Raw genomic sequence first — 16,749 nt, 5'->3', positions numbered from 1 at the left:
GTACCCGCTCATACGTGTACTCTGGCCATGTCGCAATGCACTTCAGAAGGGGAGCGTTCATTCTTAAAGGGGCCATTTCACTCGTTACCATGGTTCAGCGATAGTGAAGAGTTTATTATGAAAGATGTTTAGTGATATTTAATTAATCATGAATTCGTTTAAAATATAAAGATGCTACTAACAAAAGCAATTCCAATCAGTAGCCCATGTACAATGTAGATAATAGTAGGACACTCTTAAACTGGAATTTACTATTTGTTTGTTCAGTTGGGCTTACAGCAATTATAGTACTTTCATGGAGCATAGCAGCAGTATCAGAATTCAGATTGTATTATTAGCGAATTGTTAATAGCAGTATGTATAGCAAATCAAGTCAAATTATTACTGTTTTTTTATGATAACATGGGGTAAGAACCTCTTTAAAGCTGAAATATGCTTTTATTACTTTATTTAACAGGGCGTACAAAGATCTTGTGAACTCTTCAAAACAAAATAGGCATTATTTGTTTGCGTTTCATTGTTTAATAAAGACGCTTATAGTAATTCTAAGTACTTTCATGCACCTGTAGCAGCAGTATGTCTAACTATTCAGATCACATTTTTTAGCTAATTTAAAAGCAGCAGAATGGGATAGCAATTTCAGATGCAACGTTAGAAATAATATTAGCAGCAGTCTGCATAGCAACCAATTATTATTGCTAATATAGTACAGGCAGCAGAAAGTACTTTAGTTGCACGAAATTTCAATGATAATGCATGGATGGGCTACAGCAATTCTAATACTTTCATGGAGTGTAGCAGCAGTATCCATAGAATTTCAGATTGTGTTATTAGCAAATTATTAATAGCAGTATACATAGCAAATCAAATTATGTATTTAGTTGCGGCAGCAACTGGTAGGTAGGTACTCTTCATGCGAATAGGCATCATTTGTGTTTTGTTTCTTTAAAAGGGGCTTATAACAATTCTAAGTACCTTTGAGCAGCTGTAGCAGCAGTATGCATAGTTATTCAGATCACATGTAGTGAATTTAAGAGCAGCAGCATGCATAGCAAATTCAAATGCAATGTTAGAAATAATATTAGCAAAAGGAAGCCAAATTATTGTTGCTAATATAGCAGCAGCAGCTTAAGTACTTCAGTAGCTTGAAATTTCAGTGATAATGCATGGGGTAAGTAACTCTTTAAAGTGAAATAGGCATTTTATTTATTTGCTTATTTAATAGGGCTTACAATAGGTTTTGTGAACTCTTCAAAGTTAAATTATTTGATTGCGTTTGCTTTTTAATAAAGACGATTATAGCAATTCTAAGTACCTTTCTGCAGCTGTAGCAGAAATATGCATAGCAATTCAGATCGCTTGTTTAGTGAATTTTAATAGCAGCAGCACGCATCGCAAAATTCAGATGCAATGTTAGAAATATTAGCAGCAGTCTGCATGGCAATCCAACTATCAGTTGCTAATATAGCAGTGGCACCAGAAAGTACATTAGTTGCATGAAATTTCAGTGATAAGATAACGCTTGGATGGTAGTGAACTTTTTAGGTGAAATATGCATTTCATTAATTTACTATTCAATTCAACAGGGTTTATAGAACTGTTCAAAGTGAAATAAGCATTAATTGGTTGTGTTTGGTTATTTAATAAAGGGGCAGCAGCAATTCTAAGTACTTTTGTGCAGCAGTATGCATAGCTATTCAGATCGCAATGTTAGCAAATTTTATAGCATGCATAGCAAATTCAGATGCAAGATAAGAAATAATATTAGTAGCAGCAGCAGAAATTAATTTAGTTGCTTGAAATTTAAGTGATAACTCATGGAGGGTAAATTAACTCTTTAAAGTGCAATAGGCATTTATTACTTTGCTTATTCAACAGGGCTTACAAGCAGGTTTAATGCAGCAGCAGTAGATTATGCTTTGCAATTTCTGATTAATATTACAAACGCAATAACTCACACAGTAAATTCCTACTACAACATTGTGAATATCATTAACAGTAACAGCATGTACTTCAACTCAGCATTGAAATGTTAGTGAATATTACCAATAGCAGCAGTTTCGTTGCATTGGCCATATCGTAACGGGTCTATTGACTTTGTCATGTTGTGCTGCTCGCGTCTGGCGTAGACACCATATTAGAGTAAAATAAGCATTCGCCTAGCTATGTATATGCCTAATTAATGGAGCTCTCAGCAGTTCAGTCTCTTGTGCAGTAGCAGCAGCTTGCATAGGCATTCAGTCATTGAGATTTTTCTCAGTGGCAGCATGCACAGCATTTCTATGTTGCTAATTTAAATTTGGATACAATTAATATAAAAGCAGAGAACTGCATTTAAATAAAGTCACTGTAGTGTCTTGCTCAAGCTATTGGCTCAGACACACAGTTACTTAGGTCATTAGTTAAATAAACCTAAGGGTACAGCACCCAGGTTCACATTTAGTTAATTTATCTGGGCTCCATTAGCCCAGAAACACATTTAACTCAAGTCACTACTTAAAGCTATCTGGTCAACCGATCAGGTACACACAGCAATGGTTCACTAGGGTTAAGCCATTTGGCAAAGCCAGCCCAGACTCACATACATAGCAAACACACTGCCTCACAGCTTGGCAATAGATCTGCTTGTGCTGGGAGTAGATAAAGTGTCAATGGTCCATTTGAGAGATAGGTGGCAGTAATGCACTTATAAGTCTGTGATCTGCCGTAAAGCAAGAAGAAGAAAACGCGTCATGTTCCGGCTGTTGAGAACACGCTCAGGACAGTTCAGACATTGCGCTGAATAAGAGGTAAAAAAAAATCTAAATACTGTTCAGTTTCTTGCACATACTGAACGTTTTGTGGCTTTACACATTAATGTATCATCAGGAGCAGCAGTGTTTAATTTGGTTTTGTTTGTGTATGCTTTTTTGACTCTCAACACCTTGATTCCCATTCACTTCCATCATATGACTGACACACTACAACGGTTTGAGTTAAAAATCTTTGTTTGTGTTCTACTGAAGAAATAAAGTCACCTACATCTTGGATGCCCTGGGGGTAAGCAGATAAACAAATTTTAATTTTTGGGTGAACTATCCCTTTAACATGGTCATATCCATCACCACGCTAAAATCTTCAGAGAGCTGATTGAAATATATAGTTCAGTCATGAAACTCTATATGGTGCAGGCTGATTGTTAAACAACTTGGCACAGTCTGATTGGTTCATGCTGCATATGCAGCCAATGAGCTTACTGTCTTGCATTTATATGGCTGGCTAGCATTCAGTCAAGATCCCTGCAGCGCGCTTTCAGAGTTTCTCTGAAACCCTCCACCTTCACCAGCTCCACATGTATAGATCTGCTACAGGTTATTTTGGCCCGAGCACCGATGGTGTGAGGACCCTATTGGAATTGCTCAGTTTCTTCTTCTTTGAGGGCCTAAACATGCTCCAAAACTCATGAAACTTTGCACATGCATCAGAACTGGCGAAAATTTACATCTGATATGAGTTTCAGATGTGGGTGTGGCAAAATGTCTTGATAGAGCCACCTGTATACAATCAACGGAGTGTGCCTCGAGCCTGTTTTTTACGTACATGCACGAAAATCGGTACACACATGTAAAACTATTACCTATAAAAAAGTCTCTTGGTACAAAATCCAAAACCCAACAGGAAGTCAATTATTTTTCCTTTACGATTTTTGTCCAGTTTTTGCCATTTCCAGGCCTCGTACTTTGATGAACTCCCCCTACAGTTTTAATTGGATCATCTTCAAATTTAGTGAGGGTAGCTTAAGGCCTTTGTGATGTTAAATTGCGAAGATCTTGAGTTTAGCAAAGGGCCTGACAAAGTTTGGTGTTTTGCCATGAAACAGGAAGTTGCTGTAACTCAGGCAAGCAATGTCCGATCTGCCCCAAACTTCACTTGATAGTTATTCTGTCATGAACACATACCCATGCACATATTCAGTTATAGTCATAGCGCCACCTGCTGGCAATAGGAAGTGTCATGGTTAACACTGTCATGGACTCCTAGGGACATATTAAAAAGTGTCATTTTAGCTAAGTGTTAAAGCATGATATTAATGCAGTGAAACAGGAAGTAGATGTAACATGCATGCAGTGTCCAATCTATCCCAAACTTAACATGTTTGATGAGAGTCCTGGCCTGAAGATATCTACATGCTCATATTTAGTTATAGTTATAATGCCACCTTCTGGCAACAGGAAGTTACAGGAAGGAAGTGACATGTTTAACACTGCGATGCACTATTAGCAATACAGTAAAATATGACTTTGTGTGCTAAACATGCTTGATATATGCTCAAACATGATAGCAACACTTACTAAGTGCTACATCATGCTATTAATGCCATGAAACAGGAAGTTCTTGTAACTCATGCATACAATGCCCAATCTGCACACGTTTTATAAGGGTCCTGGCCTGAACACATCTAAAGGCAATATTCAATTATAATTGTACCACATTAAACACATCTACATGCCAAACAATTAGTTACAGTTATAGCACCAATAGCTAGCAGTAGGAAGTTTGGCACATATAAATTAATGGAATATTTCATCCTATATTTATCACTTTTAATGAATATTGTCCATTGTTAGCTGTTTTCCTAAAGCACCGGGTGGCGGTGAGTCCGGGTGCGAGGGCCCTTTCATCGCTGCACCTCAGCCCCCAGCTTTAATTTTACATGCTATTTGTGCAGCAGCAGTATGTCTTAAATACTCACGGCACCATATCACCATATGCATTGGCAGTAGCAAGCTGCTGGACTTGCTTGCAGCAGCAGCAAAAATAATCTACAACTACAGCAATAACTAACAGCAGTAGCAATTCAGCAGCAGCATAGCAGATCTATTCCGCCAAGACCAAATAAATTAACATTGTCATATCACCATAACATCATGCTAAAATCTTCAGAGAGTTGTCATGATTGAAATATACATATGAAGCAGCTACCGATGTGAGGCGAGTCACCCCATTACAATGCAGAGCAATCCGATTTTGATTTGATTCAACACAATGCGATTCAATACAATGCAAAAAAAAAAAAATAATGCTATGCAATTCAATTTGATACAGATAGTTTGCTTTTATTTCTTTGGTTTAGACAGACAGCAAACCATAAATTATCTTAAGTGCTTTCTGACTTCTAATGCTTTTTTAATACTAAATAATGACATCTTGTGACTGCAATGGAGGAAAGATTTTCCATGAACATTAACAACTAAAAATACCATCTGCTCCTTAAATCAGTCTAGATTTAGATATGTCCCATCTAAGTTTATGCCTAGTTTATGCCTGGCAGCCTTATTCAGAATCACTTAAATCAAGTAAATCCTAAAAACATCGGAGTTCTGGCTCATGCAAAACGTAGATGAAACAAAACTAATACAATTAAAATTATTTGTATGCAAATTTCATGCAATTACATGCATTTTTTGAGAATAAAGCTTGCTTACAACAGGTGTAGCATTTAGCTTATTATAAAAAGCCACAAATAATATATTTATGCTTCATGTTTGACTAAAATCCATATTAGATCACAACTGGAAGTTATTACAAACACTCAGTGATGCTTTAAAGTGAGTTTTGATTAAAAGTATTAATCTCATGTAGCTTGATGCTAATTGTAGCTATAATGGACCTGTTACCCCAGTGTGATTATACTTAATTCTGTATTTTGTCAAAAGAAATTTACATTAGGTCCTAAGAAAATGGTTTGTTTGCTTTAATAAGTGGGTAAATGTATAAACCAAACAATTTGGGTGGACAAGCAATGCAATCAAATATGGTAAATAGCACATTTTTATTTGCAGACAACGCATCAAAAGATGATGTTTACGCGTTTAAAAAAAATTAAATTAAGACGCAAGTACTGTAATACATTTCTTCCTTTTTAAAAAAAAAATTATAAATCAAATTAAATAATAATAATAATAATACCAACAACAAACACGCATACACACACACATATATATACATACAGTGGGGCAAAAAAGTATTTAGTCAGCCACCAAATGTGCAAGTTCTCCCACTTAAAAAGATGAGAGAGGCCTGTAATTTTCATCATAGGTACACTTCAACTATGAGAGACAAAATGAGAAAAGAAAAAACAGAAAATCACATTGTAGGATTTTTAATGAATTTATTTGCAAATTATGGTGGAAAATAAGTATTTGGTCAATAACAAAAGTTTCTCAATACTTTGTTATATACCCTTTGTTGGCAATGACAGAGGTCAAAGGTTTTCTGTAAGTCTTCACAAGGTTTTCACACACTGTTGCTGATATTTTGGCCCATTCCTCCATGCAGATCTCCTCTAGAGCAGTGATGTTTTTGGGCTGTCACTGGGCAACACAGTCTTTCAACTCCCTCCAAAGATTTTCTATGGGGTTGAGATCTGGAGACTGGCTAGGCCACTCCAGGACCTTGAAATGCTTCTATCGAAGCCACTCCTTCGTTGCCTGGGCGGTGTGTTTTTTTGGATCATTGTCATTCTGAAAGACCCAGCCACGTTTCATCTTCAATGCCCTTGCTGATGGAAGGAGGTTTCCACTCAAAATCTCACTTTACATGGCACCATTCATTCTTTCCTTTACACGGATCAGTCGTCCTGGTCCCTTTGCAGAAAAACAGCCCCAAAGCATGATGTTTCCACCCCCATGCTTCACAGTAGGTATGGTGTTCTTTGGATGCAACTCAGCATTCTTTCTCCTCCAAACATGACGAGTTGAGTTTTTACCAAAAAGTTCCATCTTGGTTTCATCTGACCATATGACATTCTCCCAATCCTCTTCTGGATTCATCCAAATGCTCTCTAGCAAACTTCAGACGGGCCTGGACATGTTCTGGCTTAAGCAGGGGGACACGTCTGGCACTGCAGGATTTGAGTCCCTGGCAGCGTAGTGTGTTACTGATGGTAGCCTTTGTTACTTTGGTCCCAGCTTTTGCAGGTCATTCACTAGGTCCCCCCGTGTGGTTCTGGGATTTTTGCTCACCGTTCTTGTGATCATTTTGACCCCACAGGGTGAGATCTTGCGTGGAGCCCTAGATCGAGGGAGATTATCAGTGGTCTTGTATGTCTTCCATTTCCTAATAATTGCTCCTACAGTTGATTTCTTCACACCAAGCTGCTTACCTATTGCAGATTCAGTCTTCCCAGCCTGGTGCAGGTCTACAATTTTGTTTCTGTTGTCCTTTGACAGCTCTTTGGTCTTGGCCATAGTGGAGTTTGGAGTGTGACTGTTTGAGGTTGTGGACAGGTGTCTTTTATACTGATAACAAGTTCAAACAGGTGCCATTAATACAGGTAACAAGTAGAGGACAGAGGAGACTCTTAAAGAAGTTGTTACAGGTCTGTGAGAGCCAGAAATCTTGCTTGTTTGTATGTGACCAAATACTTACTTTCCACCATAATTTGCAAATAAATTCATTAAAAATCCTACAATGTGATGTTCTGGTTTTTCTTTTCTCATTTTGTCTCTCATAGTTAAAGTGTACCTATGATAAAAAAAATTACAGGCCTCTCTCATCTTTTTAAGTGGGAGAACTTGCACATTCGGTGGCTGACTAAATATTTTTTGCCCCACTGTATATATATATATACACACACACACACACATATATATATATATATATATATATATATACACATATACATACATACATACACACACACACACACACACACACATATATATATACACATATATACACACACACACACATATATATATATATATATATATATATATATATACACACACACACATACACACACACATATACTACCAGTCAAAAGTTTGGGATCAGTAAGACTTTAAAGAAGTCTCTCATGCTCATGAAGGCTGCATTTATTTGATAAAAAAAAATAAATGAATAATAATAATAATAATTTTATATACACATACATACAGGTCCTTCTCAAAAAATTAGCATATTGTGAAAAAGTTCATTATTTTCCATAATGTAATGATAAAAATTAAACTTTCATATATTTTAGATTCATTGCACACCAACTGAAATATTTCAGGTCTTTTATTGTTTTAATACTGATGATTTTGGCATACAGCTCATGAAAACCCAAAATTCCTATCTCAAAAAAATTAGCATATCATGAAAAAGGTTCTCTAAACGAGCTATTAACCTAATCATCTGAATCCACTAATTAACTCTAAACACCTGCAAAAGATTCCTGAGGCTTTTTAAAAACTCCCAGCCTGGTTCATTACTCAAAACCGCAATAATGGGTAAGACTGCCGACCTGACTACTGTCCAGAAGGCCATCATTGACACCCTCAAGCGAGAGGGTAAGACACAGAAAGAAATTTCTGAACGAATAGGCTGTTCCCAGAGTGCTGTATCAAGGCACCTCAGTGGGAAGTCTGTGGGAAGGAAAAAAGTGTGGCAAAAAAACGCTGCACAACGAGAAGAGGTGACCGGACCCTGAGGAAGATTGTGGAGAAGGACCGATTCCAGACCTTGGGGGACCTGCGGAAGCAGTGGACTGAGTCTGGAGTAGAAACATCCAGAGCCACCGTGCACAGGCGTGTGCTTTTGAACCAGAAACAGCGGCAGAAGCGCCTGACCTGGGCTACAGAGAAGCAGCACTGAACTGTTGCTCAGTGGTCCAAAGTACTTTTTTCGGATAAAAGCAAATTTTGCATGTCATTCAGAAAATCAAGGTGCCAGAGTCTGGAGGAAGACTGGAGAGAAGGAAATGCCAAAATGCCTGAAGTCCAGTGTCAAGTACCCACAGTCAGTGATGGTCTGGTCCACTGGTCCAGCTGCTGGTGTTGGTCCACTGTGTTCTATCAAGGGCAGGGTCAATGCAGCTAGCTATCAGGATATTTTGGAGCACTTCATGCTTCCATCTGCTGAAAAGCTTTATGGAGATGAAGATTTCGTTTTTCAGCATGACCTGGCACCTGCTCACAGTGCCAAAACCACTGGTAAATGGTTTACTGACCATGGTATTACTGTGCTCAATTGGCCTGCCAACTCTCCTGACCTGAACCCCATAGAGAATCTGTGGGATATTGTGAAGAGAAAGTTGAGAGACACAAGACCCAACACTCTGGATGAGCTTTAAGGCCGCTATCGAAGCATCCTGGGCCTCCATAACACCTCAGCAGTGCCACAGGCTTATTGCCACCATGCCACGCCGCACTGAAGCAGTCATTTCTGCAAAAGGATTCCCGGACCAAGTATTGAGTGCATAACTGAACATAATTATTTGAAGGTTGACTTTTTTTGTATTAAAAACACTTTTCTTTTATTGGTCGGATGAAAAAATGCTAATTTTTTGAGATTTTTGAATTTTGGGTTTTCATGAGCTGTATGCCAAAATCATCAGTAATAAAACAATAAAAAGACCTGAAATATTTCAGTTGGTGTGCAATGAATCTAAAATATATGAAAGTTTAATTTTTATCATTACAATATAAAAAATAACAAACACATTTAGTCATTTAGCAGACTCTTTTTTTAAAAAGCGACTTACAAATGAGTATTTACATTTACATTTAGTCATTTAGCAGACTCTTTTTTTAAAAAGCGACTTACAAATGAGGACAATGGAAGCAATTAAAAACAAAAGAGCAATGATATATAAGTGCTATAACAAGTCTCAGTTAGCTTAAACGCAGTACACGTAGCAAGGGCTTTTAAATAATAAATAAAAAGAAAACAGATAGAATAGAAAAAGAATAGAGCAAGCTAGTGTTAGAGGTCTTTTTTATAATTGTATAATGAATGAAAAGAAAATAAATAGAATACAAAAAGATTAGAAAGGCAGTTAGATTTTTTTTTTTTTTTAAATAGAATTAGAATAGTGAGTGCAAAAGTTAGAGGGTCAAATAAAGATGGAAGAGATGTATTTTAAGCCGATTCTTAAAGATGGCTAAGGACTCAGCTGCTCGGATTGAGTTGGGCAGGTCATTCCACCAGGAGGGAACATTTAATTTAAAAGTCCGTAAAAGTGACTTTGTGCTTCTTTAGGATGGCACAATCAAGCGACGTTCACTTGCAGAACGTAAGCTTCTAGAGGGCACATAAGTCTGAAGTAATGAATTTAGGTAAAGGGGTGCAGAGCCAGTGGTGTGTATAATATATATATATATATATATATATATATATATATATAAAACAGTAATCTTGCAAAATATTATTACAATATAAAATGTGACCCTGGATTTAAGTCACTGGGGTATATTTGTAGCAATAGCCAAAAAAAAAAAAACATTGTATGGGTCAAAATTATCGATTTTTCTTTTATGTCAAAAATCATTAGGATATCAAGTAAAGATCATGTTCCATGAAGATATTTTGTAACTTTTCTACTATAAATGTATATATAAAAAAAAACGTAATTTTTGATTAGTAATATGCATTGCTAACAATTAATTTGGACAAATTTTGGACGATTTTTTTGCACCCTCAAATTACAGATTTTCAAATAGTTGTATCTCGGCCAAATATTGTCCGAACCTAATAAACCATACATCAATGGAAAGCTTATTTATTCAAATTTCAGATGATGTATACATCTCAATTTTGAAAAATTTACACTTAAGACTGGTTTTGTGGTCCAGGGTCACAAGTAATGGTTTCTATTGTAATATCCTTTAAAATATAATTTATTTCTGTGATGCAAAGCTGAATTTCCATTAACCATTACTCCAGTATAAGTGTCACATGATCCTTAAGAAATCATTCTAATATGCTGATTTATTATTAGAATTATAAATGTTGGTAACAGTTGTGCTGCCAAATATTTTTTTGGAAACTTCAATACTTTTTTCAGGATTCTTTGATGAATAAGCAGTTCAGCATTTATAAGAACAGCATTTATTCAAAATATAAATATTTTCTAACAATATACATCTTTGCTATCACTTCTTTACAATAACACATCCTTGCTGAATTAAAGCTTTCATTTCTTTTAAAGAAAGAAAAAATATACTGACCCTTATATTTGATATAATATACTGAACTTTTGAACTGTAGTGTATATTGTTAGAAAAGATTTCCATTTTAAATAAATGCTCTTCTTTTTAACCTTTTATTCATCAAAGAATCCTGAAAAATAAGTATCACAGGTTCCAAAAAATCAAGCAGCACAACAGTTTACAGCACTGATAATAAATCAGCAAATTAGAATGATTTCTGAAGGATCATGTGACATTGAAGACTGGAGTAATGATGTTGAAAATTCAGCTTTGATCACTGGAATAAATTAGATTTTAATGTATATTTTAATGAACGACCAAAGATAAAGCTTTTTTGTTTTTGTGAATTATTCTAAACATGCTGAAGATACAGCAGTGCCAAGCATTTTGTTCCCAGGGGCAATGCAGGTACTGTATCACTGACGGTATGGCTCAATGACGCCATACCGGACAGCGCGCTCCATCTGCCGGACTTTCAGCTGTTTAGAGCAGATCGCGACACAGAATCAACGGGGAAATCGTGCGGCGGCGGGGCATGCTTTTATATCAATGAACGGTGGTGCACAGATGTAACTGTGTTAAAGAAGATTTGCTGTTCAGATCTAGAAGTGCTTTTTGTCAACTGCAAGCCGTTCTATTCGCCGCGGTAGTTTCACTCGTTCATTCTGGTGAGTGTTTACATCCCTCCGCAAGCGCACGGTAAGCCTGGCTTTACAGAAACTCACTGACCAGATCACGGAGACAGAACATCAACATCCGGACTCTGTTTTAATCATTCTTGGGGACTTAAATAAAGCCAATCTCTCCTGTGAACTGCCAAAAATACAGACAGCATGTTACATGCCCCACAAGAGACAGTAATATATTGGATCACTGTTACACCACAATAAAGTATGCATATCACTCAGTTCCACGAGCAGCTTTGGGACGGTCTGATCACTGTCTGGTTCATCTTATACCAACCTACAGGCAGAAAGTTAAATCTGCTAAACCTGTAGTAAAGACTGTAAAGAGATGGACCAACAAAACAGAGCAGGATTTACAAGCTTGTTTTGACCTCGCTGATTGGAGTGTTTTTGAAGCTGCTACCACCGATCTGGACGAACTCACAGAGACCATAACATCCTATATTAGTTTTTGTGAGGATATATGTATTCCTACCAGGACTTATTTTAACATTCAACAACGATAAGCCATGGTTTACAGCAAAACTCAGACATCTTCGTCAGGCCAAAGTGGATGCCTACAGAAATGGGGACAGAGTCTTGTATAATCAGGCCAGAAACACACTGAACAAAGAGATTAGAGTGGCTAAAAGGACCTACTCTAAAAAGTTGGAAGACCAGTTTACTTCCAACGACTCAACTTCTGTATGGAAAGGACTGAGAGCCATTACCAACTAGACACCATCGCCCTACACTGAGGCAAATCAACGACTTGCTAACGACCTGAATGAGTTTTATTGTAGATTTGAAACACCCCACACCCATTCTTATCATCTCTCTACACAACCGTTAACACCTCCTGCAATTCCCCTCTCCCCCCCTCCTGCACTTCAAATTAGTGAAAACGATGTGCGCCAGGTCTTCAGGAAGAACAAAAGAAGAAAAGCAAAAGCACCAGGCCCAGATGGTGTTACACCAGCCTGTCTGAGAACCTGTGCTGAACAAATGGCCCCCATCTTTTCACAGATCTTCAACAGATCTCTGGAGTTGGTGTGAAGTGCCTTCCTGCTTCAAACGCTCCACCATCATCCCCTTTCCAAAGAAACCCAAGATAACAGGACTTAACGACTACAGACCTGTGGCTCTAACATCTGTCGTCATGAAGTCATTTGAAAAAACTGGTTCTGGCTTATCTGAAGGACATCACTGGACCCTTACTGGACCCCCTGCAGTTTGCTTACTGAGCAAACAGGTCCGTGGATGATGCAATCAACTTGGGATTGCACTTCTTCATGCAACATCTGGACAAAACAGGGACTTATGTGAGGATCCTGTTTGTGGACTTTAGTTCGGCTTTCAACACCATCATCCCAACAGCCCTCCAGACCACACTGTCCCAGCTCTCTGTTCCTAGCTCTATCTTTTAGTGGATCACCAGCTTTCCAACAGATAGGCAACAGCTAGTGAGACTAGGGAAATTCATGTCCAACAGCTGCTCCACCAACACTGGTGCCCCTCAGGGATGTGTTCTCTCCCCACTGCTCTTCTCCCTCTACACCAACGACTGCACCTCTAAAGACCCCTCTGTCAAGCTCCTGAAGTTTGCAGAGGACACTACAGTCATCGGTCTCATCCAGGACGGTGACGAGTCTGCTTACAGACAAGAGGTTGAGCAGCTGGCTGTCTGGTGCAGTCTTAAGAACCTGGAGCTGAACACTCTCAAAACAGTGGAGATGATTGTGGACTTGTAGAAGCACTCACCATCATGAACAGCACTGTGGCTGCAGTGGAGTCATTCAGATTCCTGGGAACCACCATCTCTCAGGACCTGAAGTGGGACAATCACATTGACTCCATTGTTAAAAAGGCCCAACAAAGATTGTACTTCCTTCGCCAGCTGAGGAAGTTTAACCTGCCACAGGAGCTGCTGAAACAGTTCTACTCAGCCATCATTGAGTCTGTCCTGTGCACTTCAATAACTGTCTGGTTTGGTTCAGCTACAAAAATCAGACATCAGAAGACTACAGAGAACGGTTCGGACTGCTGTAAGGATTATTTGGTGCTCCCCTGCCCACCCTTCAAGAACTATATACATCCAGAGTGAGGAAAAGGGCCCAGAAAATTACTCTGGATCCCTCTCATCCAAGTTACCCCCTTTTTGAACTTTTGCCATCTGGCCGGCGCTTCAGAGCCGCAAATACCAGGACAGTCAGGCACAAGAACAGTTTCTTCCCCAGGCAATCTACCTCATGAACAGTTAAATTTTCACCACTTATACAAAAATGTGCAATATTCTTATATTCTTATATTTGTTACCCCTCCATCCAAGTACATCTCTGCATCTTACTATATTCTATTACATTATCATCTATAGCACAACTGTTCATACAATTTATTTATTTGCAATTTATTTTTATTTTTTTTGTGTATTTGTTGTTGTCTCTGTGTACTGGAAGCTTACGTCACTAAAACAAATTCCTCGTATGTGTAAGCATACTTGGCAATAAAAGCTCTTTCTGATTCTGAGTCCTGCTAATAAAATCAGTACATACCTGTGTACATGCAGTGTCTTTTGTAATAAGACAATGAATAATAGTACTTTTTGAACAATATTCAGAAAATTAAGCATTTAAGCAAGCAAAAGCAATTACTGCGCTGAAACAGACTCTTGAAATCAATGTGACTTATTTTGATTTCTTTTGCCACAGCCCCAAACATGTACGGCTGTATCACACTTGCCATCTGGAGTATCAAAACATATGACATGCTGTAATGGAGGTGTGGATATGGTGCAATGAAGTTAGCCAGTCATAGTAGTGGGCATTACTTCTGTTTCTGCAAGAGGTAACGTCCCTTTAAATTGAGGAAACTGTGATACATTAACATTCAAAAGTATAGGATAAGAGACGATAAGACTTCCCATAACACCCGATGTACTTGCTACATCATTAGAAGAATGGCAACTACGCTAATATTAGTCTGTTTCTCTCTAATTCCAAGGTCACCATAGCCACCAGATCCAGTCTGTCTCCAAGTCAGAGGGTCACTGCATTCACCTGGATCCAGTATGTCTCCAGCCCAGATCGTGGATCAGCATCTAGAAAGGACCTCTACAGCCCTGAAAGATAGCGGAGACCAGGACAACTAGAGCCCCAGAGACAGATCCCCTGTAAAGACCTTGTCTCAGACGACTACTGGTACAAGACCACAGGAAACAGATGATTCTTCTGCCCAATCTGACTTTGCTGCAGCCTGGAATTGAACTGCTGGTTTCGTCTGGTCAGAGGAGAACTGGCCCCCTGACTGAGCCTGGTTTCTCCCAAGTTTTTTTTTCTCTATTCTGTCACCGATGGAGTTTTGGTTCCTTGCCGCTGTCGCCTCTGGCTTGCTTAGTTGGGGACACTTCATTTACAGCAATATCGTTGACTTGATTGCAAATTATTGCACACAGATACGATTTAAACTGAACTGAGCTGCATGATGACATCACTGAATTCAATGATGAACTGCCTTTAACTGTCATTTTGCATTATTGACACACTGTTTTCCTAATTAATGTTGTTCAGTTGCTTTGACACAATCTTTTTTGTTTAAAGCACTATATAAATAAAGGTGACTTGACTATAAAAGATGTTTCTTTTATATCTTTTTGAAAAAAAAAAAACAATTGTAATAGCTGTGCAGTATATTTACAATTACTTTTCAGCCTTAGTGACAAGTTATTTGTAGTTATTGTGTGAGGGGAAACTCAAAATTCTTAACAGGTTTCATGGAATTCACTATATTATAGAAATGCATGTACTTACAGGTGCAGCAGGGAAATGATCAGACAGCTCATAAGGCTCTTCAGGAACCCACTGCCTGTGCTCCAAACACCACAGGATCTGCACAGGCAAGCAGCAAGTTACAACAGCATATTAGCTACCATCTAAATCTTCTACAATACGGTATTAAATACACTTAAGAAAAAAAGAAAAGTGTTAAAAGCAGAAATACACACAAAGCTATACGCACCCATTCAAAGGAGAGGATCCAGCAGCCCCGTGCGATGCCTAACAAGATATTAAGGGTCCGTCGTGGGCTGCCGGACACCACATGAGTGGTGCTTTCACACACATTATCCACCACTGTAAAACCACCCAGATTTCTGACCAGCTGGAAGACTACCTCCTGCTTCCTAAATACAAACGCAAAACATACAAATATTAAAAACTCCATGTTTGAACAAAAGGTTTGAACCATAAGACATGCATATAATATTTTCACTGAAGTCTGTTCACAAATTTACCCAAAAATCTGCATACCCACATAGTATTTCTAGAAAAAAAACTATTTTGATGTAAGAACATTACTGTGATATTTAATTACTCACAAAATGATGTATATTTTTGGTGATATTCTTACTTTAGGTCAGAGTCCTGCATGTGGGTGGATAAAGATTGGTAAAACCACTAATATTTGATATAATAAGTGGGGGGAAAAATAGCACAGTCATTTGCAGTGTGTGTGTGTGGGGGTTAGGAATCAATAGGCTATGTGTGGACTGTGGGTCAAATAGCCAATGCTGTTTTCAAAATGTTTTTATTATTTACAGGGGTTTTAAAGCAAAAAAATAAAAATCTTGAGACTGAACTTTTTTTTCCAGGGCTTGGGGGTTGCAGTGGTGTACACATACACAGGGTTATTTGGCAAACAAAAAAAGAAAATGATTTTCCTTGAAACTAATTAGTAAGGCATCTGCCATTACCATTAGCCCTTAGGCTCAGACTACATATTATGGTGGGATATTTGAAACAGCAATACCAAGAAAGGTTACTCACTACAATATGGTGCAAACACATGTAACATTTAGGATGCTTTTGATATCAAGTTTTGCTGGGTAGCTTTCTCCTTGACGGGGTACAAGATGACCTACAATCTAAAACATGAAATTTCTGAAATAGTTTTGCTCAAAAAGAAATAATGGTAAAATAAACACTAGGAAATTAATATAAAATAGGAAATATACAAAGACAGTTTACTACAGAAAAAAAAAAAACAGTTCAAATAACAACAACAAAAACCATTCAAATAAAACAAAAGGGAAAACTGGACCAGGGGCTAAATCGGCGGTTTTTGATGTAACCTTT

General features: G+C 38.0%; 1 protein-coding gene across 1 annotated transcript in view; it reads right to left on the bottom strand.

The window, feature by feature from the left end:
* mcph1 (microcephalin 1) overlaps positions 1–16,749 on the bottom strand; it is a 103,461-nt gene that overhangs the window by 47,114 nt on the left and 39,598 nt on the right. Inside the window, exons 13-14 of the mRNA XM_042736249.1 lie at positions 15,635–15,797; positions 15,427–15,504 (exon numbers count right to left, since the gene is read on the bottom strand). Of these exons, the coding sequence (XP_042592183.1) occupies positions 15,427–15,504; positions 15,635–15,797 (241 nt within the window). The remainder of the gene's footprint in view (positions 1–15,426; positions 15,505–15,634; positions 15,798–16,749) is intronic.

The sequence above is a fragment of the Cyprinus carpio genome, chromosome B13 (assembly GCF_018340385.1).
Source record: "Cyprinus carpio isolate SPL01 chromosome B13, ASM1834038v1, whole genome shotgun sequence".
Classification (NCBI taxonomy): domain Eukaryota; kingdom Metazoa; phylum Chordata; class Actinopteri; order Cypriniformes; family Cyprinidae; genus Cyprinus; species Cyprinus carpio.
This window is presented reverse-complemented; position numbering and strand designations above follow the sequence as displayed.